Source organism: Lactuca serriola, chromosome 2 (assembly GCF_051521515.1).
Source record: "Lactuca serriola cultivar US96UC23 chromosome 2, Lser_US96UC23_V15, whole genome shotgun sequence".
NCBI lineage: Eukaryota > Viridiplantae > Streptophyta > Magnoliopsida > Asterales > Asteraceae > Lactuca > Lactuca serriola.
The window spans coordinates 201,231,295-201,248,732 of NC_136409.1; the positions used below are offsets into that span (position 1 = coordinate 201,231,295).

Consider the following 17,438-nt stretch of genomic DNA (forward strand, 5'->3'; position numbering starts at 1 on the left):
TTCTCCCTTATTCCCTTTTCAGCTTTACACTACCGAGAAAGCCTAGTTCTTCTTTTGATTTATGATTTCAAATCTGATATTACTAGTTTCCTGGTTAACTGAAAGTCCAAAGCTCATGAAGCAATATTAGACAGCAACAATTGACTTCAGTTGTTTTCATTAAGTATTGTTAATATTAGTTATTATTATTATTATTATTATTGTAGTATTGTTAACATAAGTTTTACACTAATTTTGATCAAGTATTGTTAATATTGGTTCTAAATTGATTTTGATTTCTGTTAATCTCCATAATTTCGTTAGTTCTGAATTCTGATTTTTGGGATTTCGTTAACAATGATTATTGATTCTGATTTCAGGATTTTTTTTTGTGAATATTGATTTTGATTTCTAGAACCCTTCCTGCGTTTAGGACACTTGCAGTACGCCATTAGGCATTTTCTTCTTATTCTTCTTCTTGATTTAGTAGTTTTAGGTGAGCCTTATTGTTTTTTTATAAAACTTTTTAACTCTCGTTAATGATTTCTAATTTCAGGTTTTGGGTTATGATGAACAGAATGCAAATTTTACTATTATTATAGGATAATTAATGTTTTTGCTTCAAGAATTGCTTTGTAACATTTAGTTTGTACCATTACGTAATCTAACAAAAAGTTGTTTTAAGTAGCTGCTTTAGAAGATTATGTTATAAAATTTTGGAATTGTATTAACATAGTATAAAAATAGGGCACTATCTTCTCTATTTGCCCGAGGCATGGAATTTCATTGGACCGGCCCTGAGTATAGGTAAATGTATCCGAAGAAATGCCCGACCAAAGCATTCACAAGACCCATAATGGGTTATTCATGATTTAAAGTGATTCGACTATTTAATCTCTGAGAGCATACAAATACAATTGAATTTTGCTTCGCTCATCAACTTCGTTTTCTTTTCTCTCATTCTTTTATCTCATATATTGAAACCTTAGGTTGGGAAAAAATGAAAATTATCAATATTTCTTAACAAGCTAAATGTTGCGTAATTTCAATTGCTTTCTGATTGGGCCAAAAGAATAAATAGAATAAAATAAAAAAACCCAGCAAATTAATATTTAAGAAAAAACAAAAATTGAGTTTGGTCAAGTTGCCAATAGATGATAGATCAGAGAATGGAATCTTTTTGCTACATAAAAATTGCTTGCTACTTGCGTATGTTAACAAATAAGTTCAAAGTTCGAGTCAAGTCAAATCCATCGGGGTCGGCAATGGCGAGTTCCGGCACACCGGGCAAGTAGGATGAACCCTTAACCACGTATCCACACAACTTACATGAAACATGTGACCACATTCCGGCAACAACCGGATGACATCCACCGGTTTATAATCCTCCAAGCAAACAGAGCAGCCTGCAGAGCCACAATCATCAGCATGGTTCGACGTGTTAGTCTCGCCGTTGAGAAGCATCACGACCTCAGAGTATAGAAACGTCGGGAAAGTCGCCAGGACATATTCGTCAAGACCTTGAGAGAGTCTTATAAAGTGATATTCGTCGTAGTCGGAGTCGGTGGTGGTGTCGAAAGAGGTGATCATGGGTGGCAGCTGTGATTGAGAGCGCCTGCTGCGGTTATAGATGTAAGAAGCATAAGAGAGAATGATTAGGAGGAAGAGGACGACGAAGACGAATCCTAAGCCGTAGGTGAAGCCTCCTTCAGTATTTGGGGTGTCGCTGGTTGTGTACGATGGTTCTCCGACGTCCATGAGGAGGAGTTGTGGACTTCGGTTGTTTAAATGCTCAGAAGTGGAATGCGCAGACATTCGGGGTCTTAATCGTGATTCGTGAGGCACATGCCAAGCCGTCATCGGCGTATGGCGTATCCTATGGGCCAGTCTATCTTCCTTTTAACATTTTTTATCATATCAGCTTGAAAAATCAATTGTTATTTGGGAAAATAAATAAATAACAAATTTTCAGTATTTGAGTGGAAATTGTGGGTTTGACTAGTCAACTATAAACTCATGGACAGCTATAGATTATTTGTCATCTCATATCTAAGAAATCTTAGGGTTCAACTTGCACACGTTTCGAATCTTAAGTTCCACTTACACGTATCGTGTCGTTAATTACTGAAGTCAAACGAGTTCCGACACACCGGACAGGTAGGATGGACCTTCAACCAAGTATCTATACATCTTAAATGAAATAAGTGACAACATTCCGGCAACAACCGGAGGACGTCCGACGGTTTATAATCCATCAAGCAAATAGCGCAACCGGAGCAATAGTTAGTGTTGTGGGTGTCCGTTTCAGAGTCAGCGTTGTGAGTCATCATGGCCTCCGAGTAGAGAAGCGTCGGAAAAGTCGAAATGACGTCATCGCAAAGACCTTTAGGGAGTGTTGTGATATGGTAGTCGTCTGAGCCGTCACTGGTGGTGGTCGGTGGTGATAACTGAAAGTGCATCCTGCGGTTGCAGATGTAAGAAGTATAGCAGAGGGTGAATACGAAGAGGAGGAAGACCAAATAGAACCCAAGGCTGTAGGCTATGTTTCCTCTGATATCATCGGAGCAGTCTTCACCGCCGCTGTAGGATGGTTCTCCGGTGTCCATATTCCGTCGTGTAGGATGAAACGGAAATGTCAACTTAGATTTGTTTATACGGGATTACTGAAATATGTATAAACAATGTGCACGATTTTTCCAAAAATAACAATATTTGATTTGATATAAAGCTTAACAGACGTAATAAATAATAAAATATGCCTGAAACAAAATCAAGCTCTATGAGTATCCTCCATATATATAATTTACAAGATTTGTATGTACTATGTATAGAAGGTTTGTTCTGAATTTAGTTTCTAGTTTCCCGGGTCTTAAAGCAAACGGAATCCAAATAAATCAAACACGGTGGGGTGCTGAATGTTGCTTTGAAGCGAAGGAATCTAATGTTAAAGATCATTTACTGATTTAAGGAACTAATTAAATATTACAGTACGAAGCTTATTTTAAAATCATTTACTGTTTTAAGTAACTAATTAAATAATATTGTTGGGATGTCACCCGGTTTTATTTAAAATAAATAATGTTCCATTAAAATAAATCTTGTTCCATGACTTACGTGCATCACTATTTTTAAAAGTTTTGATTCGAGTTCTTTTGTATTATATTTATTTGTTAAATAATTCAACGTGTAAATGGCCAAAATGGTACATATGAATATGATATTGTAAAAACCGTAAGCTCAATGTAAGTTCTACGATGAGTGTTACTTTTGATCTTTCCAGGGAGCACTTTCAACGAGCTGTCATTGTGGTTTAAATTTGTTGCGGCTTTGGTCTTTCCAAGTTCCAACTCCGCCATTAAAAATAGTATGCTAAGTGCAATGACAAATTTTCCCTCCTCATTTGTGTCGTGTTTTTGTTACTTTGATGTCCTTTTAATATGTTTTATACACTCCATTACTTGTTATCATCAGGAGAAAACAAAATCAGAGAAAATGAAAAACAAGTTAAACAAGTATTTCAGATGAGTTTTAACCATACAATCTCAAAAAGTCTCAATACAAACAGACAGACAGACAGTATAAAGAAAGAAAATCACAGCCTGACATTATTGTCTTGCCAAAACCTATCATCATAATCATAATAGATAACCAAACCACCGTACTCCATATGCCTCAAAACTCAAATCATTGCTGTGCACATTGCACCCTCTGTGCACCACCAGGCATCTCATCATCTTCATCATAAGCTTCTTGAGCTTGTTGCTGCTGTTTCCTTCTCATCTCCTCTTCAATGTTGACATCATGCAGAGTTGTCTCCTCACATTCATCCAACTCCATATCTGTCATCTGCATGGAAGGCTTAGGTGGCAGCACCCCCTCCAACGCCTTACACTGCTCAGGTGACAAAGATTCCGGGAACTCAACAGTAAAGTGGATGTACAGCTTCCCCTTCATGAATGGCCTCTGATACATTGGCATTCCCTCATCATTTATCGCCTTGAATTGATCTACACAAACAATGATCATAAAATAACAATCAGAATCAGACTAAAACTAACAACATTAAGCAACTCACAAAGAAAACAAAACACTTACCAGGCTTAACGACCTCCCCAGGTTCCGATTTGATGAGAAGCTGTCTGCTATCCAAATGAGTTAATATGAACTGGAACCCACACAGAGCCTCGGTTAAACTCAATGTGTGCTCAACAAACAAGTCATCACCCTTTCGCTTAAATTTAGGGTGCTCCTTTTGTTGCAACACAAACACAATATCACCTGTAACCGTGTCAGGCTGCAAAAGAACATAAACAAAGTCAGTCTGTAATCTATGTATATCTAATGTAAATGACTTTATACATTCAGATCATAATTGAATGATAAAAGCTTACAGCTTCATCTGCTTCACCGGGGAAGGTAATCTTCTGGGAATTCTGCATGCCCTTCTCGACGTGGACTTCTAGAACCTTCTTTTCTTGAACAACTTTCTCACCCTTGCACTGTGGGCAGCGATCTTTATCATTAATGGTTTCACCAGTGCCCTTGCACTCGTTACAAGGATGCTGCATTTGTTGGATCATAGATGGGCCAAGATGTCTGATTGAGACTTTCATTCCTGAACCTTGACAGCCTGCACACTTCATTGAAGCACCTGATTTTGAACCCTTTCTGCAAGATTTGAACTTTAGTTAGTGGGGATTAGAAAAAGGGTAGGAGATAAAATATCAAAGAAGGTGACCACTGACTACTCACTCACCCCTTACACTTGGAGCAGAGTACATTACGTGAAAGAGAAAGTTTTTTGGATGTTCCATTGTAGAGATCCTCAAGGGAAACTTTAAGAGGGTGAATGACATCTTCACCCCTACGCTGTCTTCGCCCCCTGCTGCTACCACCAGCACCTGGGAACAAATATTTCAAATGAATCAAGCAATAAACACAAAGCCATGAGCTTTAAGCAAGAATGGAGCTTATAGACAAGAACTAGATTGACACTGCTTACCACCAAAGGGATTACCACCACCAAAGAAGGATTGGAAGATGTCAAATGGGTCATGACCACCGCCTCCGCCACCCATTCCTTCTTTCAAGGCATCCTCACCATACTGGTCATATATCTCACGCTTCTCGGGGTCACTCAATACCTCATATGCTTGAGCAAGCTCTTTAAACTAAAAGATAAACATCACATCACAGATATAAATACAAAGATCACAAAGATATTGATGCCCATAAAATGAAAATTGTCTCAAATAAGAATCATTTTTCTAAACTTAACATGGAGACAACATTAACTTTTATTGATTATACTTCAATACTTTAACTAGAAGAAACTGGTTTTGATATTTTGTGTATGAATTCCTTCTTGATTTTTAAAACAACTCATGTATTATGATTTATAAAAGCTGCCAGAATCAACATTAAAAAAACAAAACAAAAAAAAATCTCTTTAAATGATTTCAGCTGCATAACCCTACTAGCAAGTTATCATGATCAAAGCATCATATGAATATATAAGATACCCAAGAATGAGCAAAAGTCTCATATAGAAGGCGATTAATACATAAAGTATGATTGTAAAGTTTAAACCTTGTTAGTTTTACTTCAGTGAGCTGGCATATTATCAATAGAAACTACAAAGGTAGCACTCCTTTTCAGCATTAAGGGCTGCATAAAGATGCACTAAATCCAAATCATCTTGATCCAGGCCATATACAGCATATTAGCTGACTAAAGTTTTCTAAAGGTTAAGGGTAACATAACATTAGACCTAACCAACAGCTTAACAAATAAAACTTGTCTTTATCAAAACATCATCTAAGGAATTACAAGAGCCAATTTTCACCCAGTGACGGAATTAAACCATACGAAACTCATCAAGTAACAACCTTCACAACAAGCTGTATCCTATTGTTCTCTAGTATTATGAGGTTTAAAGGTTCAACACACAGTACAATAATAACTAAAGATTAACTGAAAGATTAGGGTTAGGTTTTAGCACCTTTTCAGGATCTCCACCCTTGTCAGGGTGATTCTTAATGGCGGCTTTCCGATAAGCCTTCTTGAGATCATCCTGGGAAGCACTTTTGGGAACACCCAGGATCTCATAGTACTTCGTATTATCGCTCTTCTTCGGCTGTCTTCCAAACATCCTGTTTCTTCGACCTTCGATATCTAATTACAAATCTAACACAAAAACACAATCAAATTAAAACCAGATCGGGCAACTATATGATCGCGCAATTTTACACAACAACAGCGTAGAAAATTCTGTAAGGTAGATATAGAAGCATACCTGCCAATAAGCAGATCGGAAAAGAGATCGAAATCGTGAAGACTTGAGTCGGGTGTGTTCGGCGAAAGAGAGAAAGAGGGGTTTGGAATTTTGGGGTAGAAGGTGTGATATTATTGAGGAGGTTGATATGGACGGTCCAGATTGTTCGATCTGTGGTTACATCGATACCAAAGAAGCCTCTAGAAGACTTTTTGTGTTTACACTTTACATCTAGAAACAATCCCCACCATTCGGGCATTCCACACATATAATAAAATCTTAATTATATTTTACTTTAATAATTTTAACCATCTATAAGGTTAGCCAAACACGTCTTAAATTAAAATACAAATAACTAGTTTAAAATTGATGTAATTTTTTTAGCTATTATTATACACACCTTATTGATAGTTATACAATTTTTAATATCGAGATTCTATGTCTAGAATTATATAGGCCCTGATCTATAGCAAGAGTTTAATTGTATGCATTGATGGACTGACTTATCGAATTAAATTAATTTTATCAAATACACTTCTTCTCATGATTTTGATTTTATGTTTTCTTTTTCTTGGTTAGCATTTTGATCGCTCATGAGTAAATATTTTAATGAAGGGTTTGTCAGAAAAAAGTTTGTGAGATGTGGTTTTGAAAAGTTGAGGCATCTTCAAACATACACTAAAAAAATCATTTTTATATTATAATGTTTCAACCCTATACTATACTTAACATTATATATAGTGTTGGATTTTAGTGTAATCTTAGATATATTGTTGAATAAAAAATAATATTAAGAGTAAATTACACGAATGGTTCCTATGGTTTGGGTAATTTGCACATTTGGTCCCTAACTTATTTTTTTAACTTGGAAGGCCCCTACTGTTTGCTTTTATTATGCGCTTGGTCCCTACTGTTTGTTTTTGTTACGTGTTTGATCCATGTCTTACCTAAAAATACTATTATTCAAATAGGAAAAATGGTGGGATAGGTAAGGTCAGAGTCGGTCCATTGGTTTTTAATGTCTTGGCGAAAAAACTTAACAATGCCCCAATACTTGTATTAAATCTATATCATAGTTAACTTTATTAAAGTTATTTGTAATGTAATTGATTCTAAAAAAAAAAAAAAAAAAAAAAAAAAAAAAAAAAAAAGTCAAACAAAACTATTAAACGTGAAGCAGGAAAACAAAATCTAGATACATTAAACTATTAAACTGTGAAAAACACCCCTAATGTCATTATCTTAAATGTCAATATTATAATAAAATTAGAAAACAAAAATGTCAATGTCTTCATCAAGTTGTAATATACTCTTTTGAAGAAAAAAAAAAGTTGTAATATAATCTCAAAATTGAAACAAATACTCTTCAAATCCACTATCAAAACCGGAAACAAGGAATTAGGAACAAAACATTGTTAGAATTGCAGTAACAGTACCCAATTAAGGCAATCAACTTCAAGGGCATAATAGTCCAACTAATTTATCCCTGTAATATGCTTCCAAACTAAACTCCACGTCACTTTAAATTGACAATATTAACTAAAACACATCAATGAGGCAGAGGCTAATAACATCAAGGGCAGAATGGTCCAGATTGATTGCTTTAATAGTCGAGCAAAACCAAACCAAACTTGCAAACATTACATCGCACATGGGTAAAATTCCAAATCAAAAAACATAACACCTAATGAGAAAAATTGACATCCAGAAGAGCTAATCAACAAATTAAGAACCGGGGAATTCCATAGCAGTAGGGCCATGATCATCCATAATAAAACCATACAGGGAATACTTCCATTCCAAATCTGATGAGTTCTAGATAGCAGTCCAGATAGTCACTGAAATCGGATCTGGAAAGGATATCTAGAAAATGAAAAAAATAATACTGTTAAGAGAGAAGAATTTAGAGAAATCGAGAGACAATATAGTAGATTTTATAGAAATTATGGTGCTTGTTTTCTTGACAGAAATCGATTGCTTATCCGAATAAAAACCTCTTGACCAATCAACGATTGGAAAACCAATCGATTCCACATCCTCTACATCCTGGCATTTAGATTTTCTAGGTGACCATTGGAAGATGGAAACCAAAACCAGACGCAAGATTTGAAGCGAGTAAGCGACACAGATCGGAGACGTTAAATTCATTTGGGCCAGGTACTCATACAAGTAAACTTATGCCCTCTCTCTTCTGCTGCCCTAGACCTCCGCCCAACTCGCCCAGGTATTGGGCCGGCCCTGGGTAAGGTAAGGTGAGGGTGGGGTTGGGGTGTGTTTATTTAAATAATTTAAAAAATCAAGAGAAAAATAGTCTTTTTAGCTAAGACATGGACCAAACGCGTAACAAAAACAAACAATAAGGACCTTTTGAGTTAAAAAAAGTAAGTTATGGACCAAACGTGCAAATTACCCTAAACCATAGGGACCATTCGTGTAATTTACTCTATATCTAAAATATTACTTTTAGTGTTAAATATAGTGTAATGAGTTGGAGGTCGTTAGTGTTTACATTATCTTTTACATTATTATTATAGGTATATTGTTAAAAAAAATGTGTTAAGGGTTGGAGATGATCTTAGTATTATCACCAGATACAAGCTCTCCCCAAACCTCATAATATCAGGGAACCGCATTGGATGGTAAGTAACTCATTTTGTCTTTTAATTATTATTATTATTATTATTATTATTATTATTATTATTGTTGTTGTTGTTGTTGTTGTTGTTGTTGTTGTTATTATTATTATTATTATTAATTCATAACAATCTTATCTACAGTACCAAGTTTAAGCCAAGCTAACCCACCTCTCATTTGGCTGGCTGGTTTGGAGTCGATGGGTCAATAGCTGGTCAATTTCATCCTTGGCTAAAATTATGTGAGTCATCGACTTCTGACTACAAGTTCATGCGACATTCTATCATCATACACTGATTTCCTTCTCCAAGACGGTGTCCTCTACCGTTTCTATTCCCCAACACCATTGCTCCAGCACACCACTCTCTTCATCCACAGTCTGATCTCTTTTCCTCGGTCGCTCTATAGTCATACACTCACCACCACAAAACCCATCTTCGATCAATTGATTTAGAAAGCCTCACCCATGTTCTCCTCCACTACTTTGCTTACAACTATGTCCTGTTTTTGTATTCAACGGCTTGATGGATTCTTTGGTACTTTCCTACCGACCACCGCCGAACCAGAAGTACCCCTTTTGTATGTTTTTAACCTTTAATCGGTGATTTTCTTATTTGAAAGATAAAATTGGTTGTTTATGCATATATGTTCCTCCACCGACTCATGGTGGCCTATGAAAAGTCTCTATTACGAGATTTTCCTCAGGTACATTGTGTTAGAAAGTGGTCTACCATTTTCATTGTTTTTAGGGTTTATGATTTGGATTTCGTTGTTTTGATGTATACATGTGATTTCTGTTAATTTCTACTATGAAAAAATGCACTTGATATTAAATACTTCAAGCTATTTCTTCCACGTCTTCTTCTTGTATGTGTGTTTTTTCTTTGCCCTTTGTATCTATTTGTGAACCTTTGTTTGTGCCTGTTTTCATTGTCACATTTTTTGTATTTGTTGCCCTTCAAGAAAGAGGTACCGACAGACAAAGAAAATCGAGAAAGGAAGCATATCATATGGATAGGGGAACCGGGATAAAGTTTAATCGGTAACAGGCAACCCCCCCCCCCCCAAATTCCCCTTTAGTCGATCAATGTTTCACCATTTTTGCCCTCCAAATTCTTACTCATTACATTGGCATTCACTCGAATTTTGAATTTTGCTAACAGCAAGATGTATTTCATATTTGAAAACCGATACATATCACACCAATTTCCTTACCGGTACTCTCAGTCTCAAAGAGGAAAATGAGGTTTTGAGTTGTTTATATGAGGGCTTTGATTTTCATCAGTTTCCACTTTATTTTTCTTTGTTTCAGGCTCATCTAATGTAACATCCCGAAATCAAGTATTTTTATTAATTATTGAATCTTTTTTAAAAGTGGCACATTTGGTCCATTAGAGAAAAAAGGCTTACGAAATTGGTCGTACGTATGGCATACGTAAAAGTACGTGCAGCGTACTCATGCAACATGAATGATCGTGGATGGCCAGTAAGTACGTTGGGCGTACGTTTGGTACCTTGGGCATACGTTTGGTACGTCGGGCATAATAGCCCAGACTTAAAACCCTAATTTTAAGCTTGCCCCCTATTTAAAGAACATAATGTCTTCATTTGAGCATCCTTATCGGCCACCTAACCCTTTTTAAAACCCTAATCCCAAGTTGAGTTGCTTGTGTGAGTTCTTGCAAGTTGTTGAGTGTTCTTGGTGCTTGTAGGGGAAGAAGGAGACTGGAGAAGAAGGAGTGGGGGATATCAACCTTGTAGATCTAGAAACCTCTCCCCTTTATGTATCATTTTCAGGTATAAAGTCTATACTTTGCAAGCTTTTCATTATATTTTCATGGTTGAAGTTTCATGAACTTTTGTCCCCAAGATTGGACCTTTATAAGTGTGGAGCACTCCAAGGAACTGGATTTGTCCTTTCATGTATTTTAGGACCTTTAGATTCATAAAAATGGTTGCTTGATCATCCCCTTTAGCTCATGCATGAGTAAAGTAGATTAGAGTGTTTAGCTGATACATGAGTAAAGTAGATTAGAGTGTGTTAAAAGTTAAAGATTGTTGCTTTGGGTCCTTCCTAGCCATGCAAAGGCTTAAAGACATCAACTTTATGGGTTAAGACGTCTTAGATTGGTAAGATCTAAGGTTGGATTGGTTGTCTTAAAGGATTAAGACACTAAGTTGGTGGAAATGGAGGCAGACAGAGTACGTCAGGTGTACTCCTGGCTACGACCCGTGTAGCCGGTTCCGCCTTCGATGGATGTTGATTTTGTAGTACGCCCTGCGTAAGAAGTAGTACGCTCTTTGTACTCACTGATAGTTGACTTTTGTTGACTTTAACATTTTTTTTTGTCAAGATTTAGGGTTTTGGACCATGAGAATGGCAAAATGGTCCTTTTGCCCTTAGAAGTTTTAGTTGTGGAATTTGGACTCGTGGATGAGTTTTGGGCCTTAATTATTAATTAGGGTTTATTATTTTGTTGATTAGACGGAGTATAGATCCGACAGTTCATGTGTGAGATTTACTTATCGTAAGTATCAGGTGTCTCATTACTTATTCTTACCTGTGTGGTAGAATATATGTATATGTGATGACCAACTGGGTCTAGTTATTATTATTGTGTTATGTTGTTTATTATGTAATTGAGACTATTGATAGTCTCTAGGGTTGCATATAACCCATCGGTTATGGTTAGCCCACTGGGATTGTTGATAGTCCCCAAGGTTGCTAATAACCCTTAGTTGTTTACTTATGTTGTGTTGTATGTGGTATCTTGGAGAAATCACTAAGAATCGTGTTTACAATTATTGATTTATATGTGATAGGTACTTCCGAGGACCGGGGAAAGGCGAATGTTACATGCATTGGGAGATTTACTACTTGGACATGTTTATGAACTATGATATTTGTGATACTGGTTGTTTTGGGATAATTATGTATTTGATAACTTGGTTTGTGAAACCCTAATTTTGGTAAATTAAAATGAAAATTATGTATTAGATAACATGGTTCGGGTACCATGATTCATAGCAGATTGAGAGGAGATAACATGGTTCGAGTACTATGTTTCGTAGCAGATCGAGAGGTGATCACATGGTTTGAGTACCATGATTCGTGGTAGTTAGTGCTTCTGTTTTTACCAGTTATCCCGTTGTGTTTGATTAGACTGAGATCATATGTGATAGAGTGTGGGGTCTGAGGGCCCTGTCGAACGAGTTTCAATGGAGCATACCTTGAGAAGAAAATCGAGTTAGTTTCTGAGAGATTTTTTGGTGAACTGCCAGTTGGAGTCGCAAGACTTATGGATGAGTAGAGATGATGCCTATTAGGGGATTGCGGTCTGAGTTGAGTAATCGACCGGTAGATGAGACGTCACCTTCTATGACAAGAGTTGAGTTGTCCCCATTTATGGGAGAAGCGAAAGAGATAACGAGTTTTCGGTTTCAAAGTTTGGAGGTAAACCCCGTGGGGTAATAGGGTTGCAACCTTTTCCCCATAGTATTTGAGCAGTATGTTTGCTGCGAGGTATTTTCATACCATGAGGGAGTCATTAGTAGGACTAAAATGGAAGAGAACAACGAGGTGCCTTATTGAGGGAGGCATACTTTTAGCAACAGTTACAGGTGATCAAGAGGAGTATATCGGGGCGGTGGCCCTCGTTGTCTACGTTGTGTATCGATTGTGAGAGTGAGGTCTCTTGCTTTTTTGATGATTCCCGCGGTAGGAGGATGGTCGAGGAATCAGTGATGAGGTGTGTGATGGTGTATTATTTTGATATTGAGAGTCAGGTCTATTCGAAACAGTTGGCGTATCCAGCGGTGTGTCGGACTGAGGCTGCAAGATGACTAGAGGTAGTCATGTTGGGAAGATTCCGAGATTTTTGTTTGAGTTGTAGGATACTTGGAGTTGGTTGGTTTCCATTGAGAAGATCATTGAGTGATTACATGGTAAGTTCCAAGAGTCAAGTGTGATGTACTTGGTAAAACAGTCTGGAGTAGATTGTTGGTATGCCAATTGGTGATGGTTCGAACCCTAAGTGGGGGAGAACTAGGTATTTTATTAGGAGGATCAGCGATTCGTTCAAGTGCAGGTAGAGAACTAGTTATGGAGATATGTGGTGCGAACACATAAGACCTGGGTTATTGGTGGATGAGGCGAGGTGCAAGGTGGGACGACGTATGAGTATGTGCTTAAGAAAGGATAAGTGAATCCATGGAAGGTGGCCATTGGTCATAGAATTTGTTGGGGCTAGGGAATTCTTCGGGTTTGCAAATATTGAGTTCGAGGTGGTTGGGTCACTGAGTTTAGGGTGTGATAGCTGAGATTTACGGGTATAGGTATAGATTTTGATCTATACTATAGAAGGGGCAGCAGTTGATTTGTCAACCAATTTTAGAGTCGGTATGAGTAGTTTCCTATAGGTGGTGATCAGTAGAGGATGGAGCTTCGGATTTTCTTCAACGTGTATTCAGTCGTTGATGATTCCTCCGTATTTCCATTTGGTAGATGGGAGTATTTTGAGGTTTCGAGTTGCGTAAGTGGGATATCAGTGGTTGAGACAAGACAACGTGAGATGCTGTGATGATGTACCGAGGTACCCGAGTATAATGTCTAAATTTTTGGTCATGTTGAGACTCGAGTGTGAGATGGCGAGTAGAGTACCGAGAGATTTTGTTCCAGTGGGAACCCATCAGTTAAGTTTCACCGGAGTGGGACTGTCCAAGGGTGTATTTGTGCTGAGAAAAGTGCCTTGCCTTCGAGAATTCACATCATGGAGTGGCGGTGCATAAGCTGGGTGGGTGTAAACACCTATCTAGGTTGAGTTGCGGAGCATGAGTTGGTGAACTTAGTGTAGTGATGTCTTGATGATGATATTATGGGGTGTTAAGAGAGCAAGTGGATCCAGGTGGTAGTAATCGCTTTGGATTATCAGTAGAAACCATGGAGTGAGCCCATGGCGAGTTAGTGAACGAGAGAGTGTTGTAAGACTACGGGGTGCCGTAGCATTCATGAGTTAGTGGGAAAGGGTATCGTGGTACTACAGGGAGCCGTAGTATTCGCTAGTCAATGAGAGAGTGTCGTGATACTGCGGGGATCCGTAGTGTTCATTGGTTAGCGGGAGAGTGTTGTGATACTGCGGGGAGCCGTAGTACTCACTGGTAAGTGAGGGGTGTCGTAAGCCTACGAGGGGGGGGGGGGGAACCGTAGCACTCAGTAGTCGATAAGAGTGAATATTGTTCTGCGGGGAGTTGTAGTATTCACTAGTCAAAGTATGACACAAAGGAGTTCTTAGGCTTGGGTAGCCTTACCACTTGAGTCTTCTGGAACTTAGTTACCGGACCAGGGGCGAGACTGGGGTCTCCGTGTCGGATGAGGATTGTTGTTTCCCAGGTTGAGGATGGATTATCATAATCGGAAGGAATTGGAGAGATGTTGTGTGCATAAATTTCGCAAATCGAGGGTACGGGATGAGTATCAGATTGGAAATGAGTGGTTCTAATTCTGCTGTGAAATCAGACTCTCGAGTTGAATTTGGGGCAATTCATGTATTGAGTAGGCAAGATGAGGTTCCGGATTCGCAGATGGGTTCCATTTTGAGGGGTATTGTGTGTCATCTGATGTCTTAGACTTAAGTGGGTCTGTTCATCTGTATGGGAAGGATCGTGAGACATATGGAACTAATGAGTAGTAGACGATAGAGGTCGAGGGTGAGATGATTTAAGTTGGGCTTGTAGTATTCGCTTGGGGTAAAGCGAACTTCGTGACTTGTGTGTCACACTGGGTCGAGATAGTTAGTGTGAGAAGGAAGTCTGTGAGACGTTTTGGGGTATGCAACGGGTAACCTTTGGAGGTTCAACTGTTGGGTCGGGAGTTGACCTGGTGCATAATATTGAAAGGGATATTTGAGAAGGGAGTTGGGGCTTACGATTGTTAGATGTCAGAGGATACTTCTGAGCAAGCATGACCATTTTCATGTGTCTGAGGACAGGGTGTTTAGAGTTTAATTTTCAGATGGGTTTTGATTGCAGTACAGTGGATGGGTCCCCGGTGTGATGTGACTTTTTCGTTCCTTGGAGTATGATATGAATCGTTTAGCATGTCTGGTATGAGTGATTGGTAGCCAACTCTTGGGCATTGAATTGTTTCCATCAGACACAACAAGAGAATCTGAGGCGCCGTAAGTTATCGGGGTCTGTTACTCGAGGGACGAATAACATGGTGATATCTTGAGAGGGCAGTTTGGCAGTGAGACAGGCCACTAGAGTCTCCAGGTTCTGGAGAGTCAGACCGGGTATTGTAGCGGAAGAGGGTTATGTCCTTTTTCGGGTTTAGGAGTTCATGTTTGGATTCAGGTGTCCATGGAGGAAGATAGTTGTGTGGTATGAGATCCTTTCGGTGGTGCTTTTCGGGTTATTGGGTTCGATCTATGTGTTGTTGAGGAGCGATTTTGAGGGCGAAATCTAATTCAAGTGGGGGAGAATTGTAACATTCGGACTCCCATGTATATTATTGTGTGTTTAACTTTTAAGATTTATTGAGTGACTCGAAGAGTTGTCGAGTTGATCGCGTGGGATTAATGAATAGACTCGGCGAGTCAAAAAGTCGACTCGCCGAGTTGGTGTTGTGTTGTGAAACCTTAATTTCCCAGGTTGGGGCCTATATAAGGGAACTTATGCCCTTATTTCTTCCTCACCAGCTGCCTAACCTTCCTGTGTAAAACCCTAAATGTGTGTAATGAGCTAAAAGAGTCTTAGAGGCTAACTTGGAGTAACCTAGTGCATCTTCTGAGGAGAAGAGGAGATTATCCATCAAGGAAGCAAGAGAATCGGTTGGATCTAGAGTATCTTCATGCTAGGGCTTCAGTGGGAGGTAAAAGCTTGCACCTTTCTCATTTATTTCCCTAGATCTCAGTATATTGGAAGATTAGGGTTTCTTCCACCTTTTGTTGGGACTTCGAGCATATAGAGTTATCATGGGGTTTAAACCTCAAATCTGGACCTCGTGAGGTCCCTAGAATCCAAAGGTCCCAACTTCATTCATCCACATAAGGGTTATTATGCTTAACACCTTGTGAGAGCATGTTTTGGTATATTGGAGCAAATTACCATACGTGAACGTAAAGATCGAAGCTTTACGTGACAACCGAGTCTTGAGATGCTAGATTTAGTGTTTGGAGTGGTAGATCTGCTTTGAATCGTCTGATTAAGGAATGAGTTTGAATGGACTCGCCGAGTCGATGAGCCGACTCGACGATTCGGTGAAGGTTTGTCCCAATGAGCTTGATCATGTGATAGCTCGATGAGTTAGGGGTCAACTCGACGAGCTGAGCTGGACCTTCACGAGACTTCTGAGGAAAACGTGTGGACTCGACAAATCATATGGGTGCACTCGGCGAGTCGGGTCAAACATGGGTTGTTGACTCGAGATTGACTTTTGTTGACTTTAGGGTTGGGTCAAACATGAGTAATGGAGACCATGGAGGGGTAAAATGGTATTTTATCCACTTCAAGAGTTAGAGAGAGAAAGAATAGCCTTCGGGTATTAGAGTCATGAAAAGAGTATTAATTAGAGATATTAATCCTTCGTGTTAGGCGGAGGTTAGTTCGAGATTCGAGTACGAGGTTATTTGCTTGCTTGCTTGCGAGGTGAGTCTTCTCGCTATACTTACCATGAATGGTATCTTTGTGTGATTGAGATGTCTTATGTGTTTATATTGAGTACTGAGATATCCTGCATTATGTCTATGTGATTTATGTTGTGTATTATTCTATGCTTACTGAGTTAGGACCAGAGGGTCCACTCGAGTTATGGGATCGGAGGGTCCCACTGAGACACATTGACCGGAGGGTTTTACTGTGTTATAGCCTCGAGTGGCTAATGAGATGTGTGTGGTATTTTGGAGAACTCACTAAGCTTCGTGCTTACCGTGTTATGTGTTATGTGTTTCAGGGTTTTCTCAAGATCGCGGGAAGGCACCGGCTTGATTGTACACACCAGCGAAAGAGTTGTGTTCTGAGGATCCTGGATTTTAATCAAACAATTATGGAGTTGCGAGTTGTAAATTAAATAAATGAGATTTTTGTGAAATGTGTTATGAGAAGTATGTGATTTTAAATGAAAATTTTGTTTGAAATTTTTCGGTGTTACAAAAATAGCCAAGATAATATAATCCCCATACTCTTTATAATTCTTCACCATCTCTTTTGACAGTGAATCCTAAATTTTAAAACTATGTTCAATGAAAACCATTTCACAGTTACTATCCTTACAAAACTTATGCACAGAAAAAATATTAACTTTAAACTAAGGAACAACAAATATATCAAAGACATTTAAATTTGATGATAATTAAAGATTTCCAATCTTATTTATTTTAGCAGACGATCCATTAGGATGTTTATTAAGTTTTGACACATCCACAATGTCATAAAGAAGTGACTCAAAAGTTATCATATGTTGATTAGCTGCTGAGTCAGCGACCTAACTTTGATAACTAACACACGAATTAAAACACTGAAATAATGGAATACTTGCCATATTAGCAATTGCAGT

The 17,438-nt window shown here is 38.4% G+C and overlaps 1 protein-coding gene and 1 pseudogene across 1 annotated transcript; both read right to left on the minus strand.

The window, feature by feature from the left end:
- Positions 1-2,096: 2,096 nt before the first annotated feature.
- LOC145089960 (putative RING-H2 finger protein ATL71 pseudogene) lies at positions 2,097-2,585 on the minus strand (annotated as a pseudogene).
- Positions 2,586-3,462: 877 nt separating this feature from the next.
- Positions 3,463-6,413, minus strand: LOC145088130 (dnaJ protein homolog). Its single transcript, XM_079026349.1, has 7 exons — positions 6,275-6,413; positions 5,981-6,165; positions 4,982-5,150; positions 4,736-4,880; positions 4,371-4,647; positions 4,075-4,273; positions 3,463-3,986 (listed from the first exon to the last, which is right to left on the minus strand). Exons 2-7 carry the CDS (start codon positions 6,128-6,130, stop codon positions 3,664-3,666), a joined length of 1,263 nt encoding a protein of 420 aa, XP_078882475.1. The 5' UTR covers positions 6,131-6,165; positions 6,275-6,413; the 3' UTR covers positions 3,463-3,663.
- Positions 6,414-17,438: the final 11,025 nt, after the last annotated feature.

What these genes read in the sequence shown, in the direction of transcription:
- LOC145088130 (XM_079026349.1), bottom strand. Translation starts at nt 6,130, where the DNA reads ATGTTTGGAAGACAGCCGAAGAAGAGCGATAATACGAAGTACTATGAG. An exon ending in AGGGTGGAGATCCTGAAAAG is followed by an intron (nt 5,151 to 5,980) that starts GTGCTAAAACCT and finishes TTTATCTTTTAG; the next exon opens with TTTAAAGAGCTTGCTCAAGC. An exon ending in CCGGTGAAGCAGATGAAGCT is followed by an intron (nt 4,274 to 4,370) that starts GTAAGCTTTTAT and finishes GTTCTTTTGCAG; the next exon opens with CCTGACACGGTTACAGGTGA.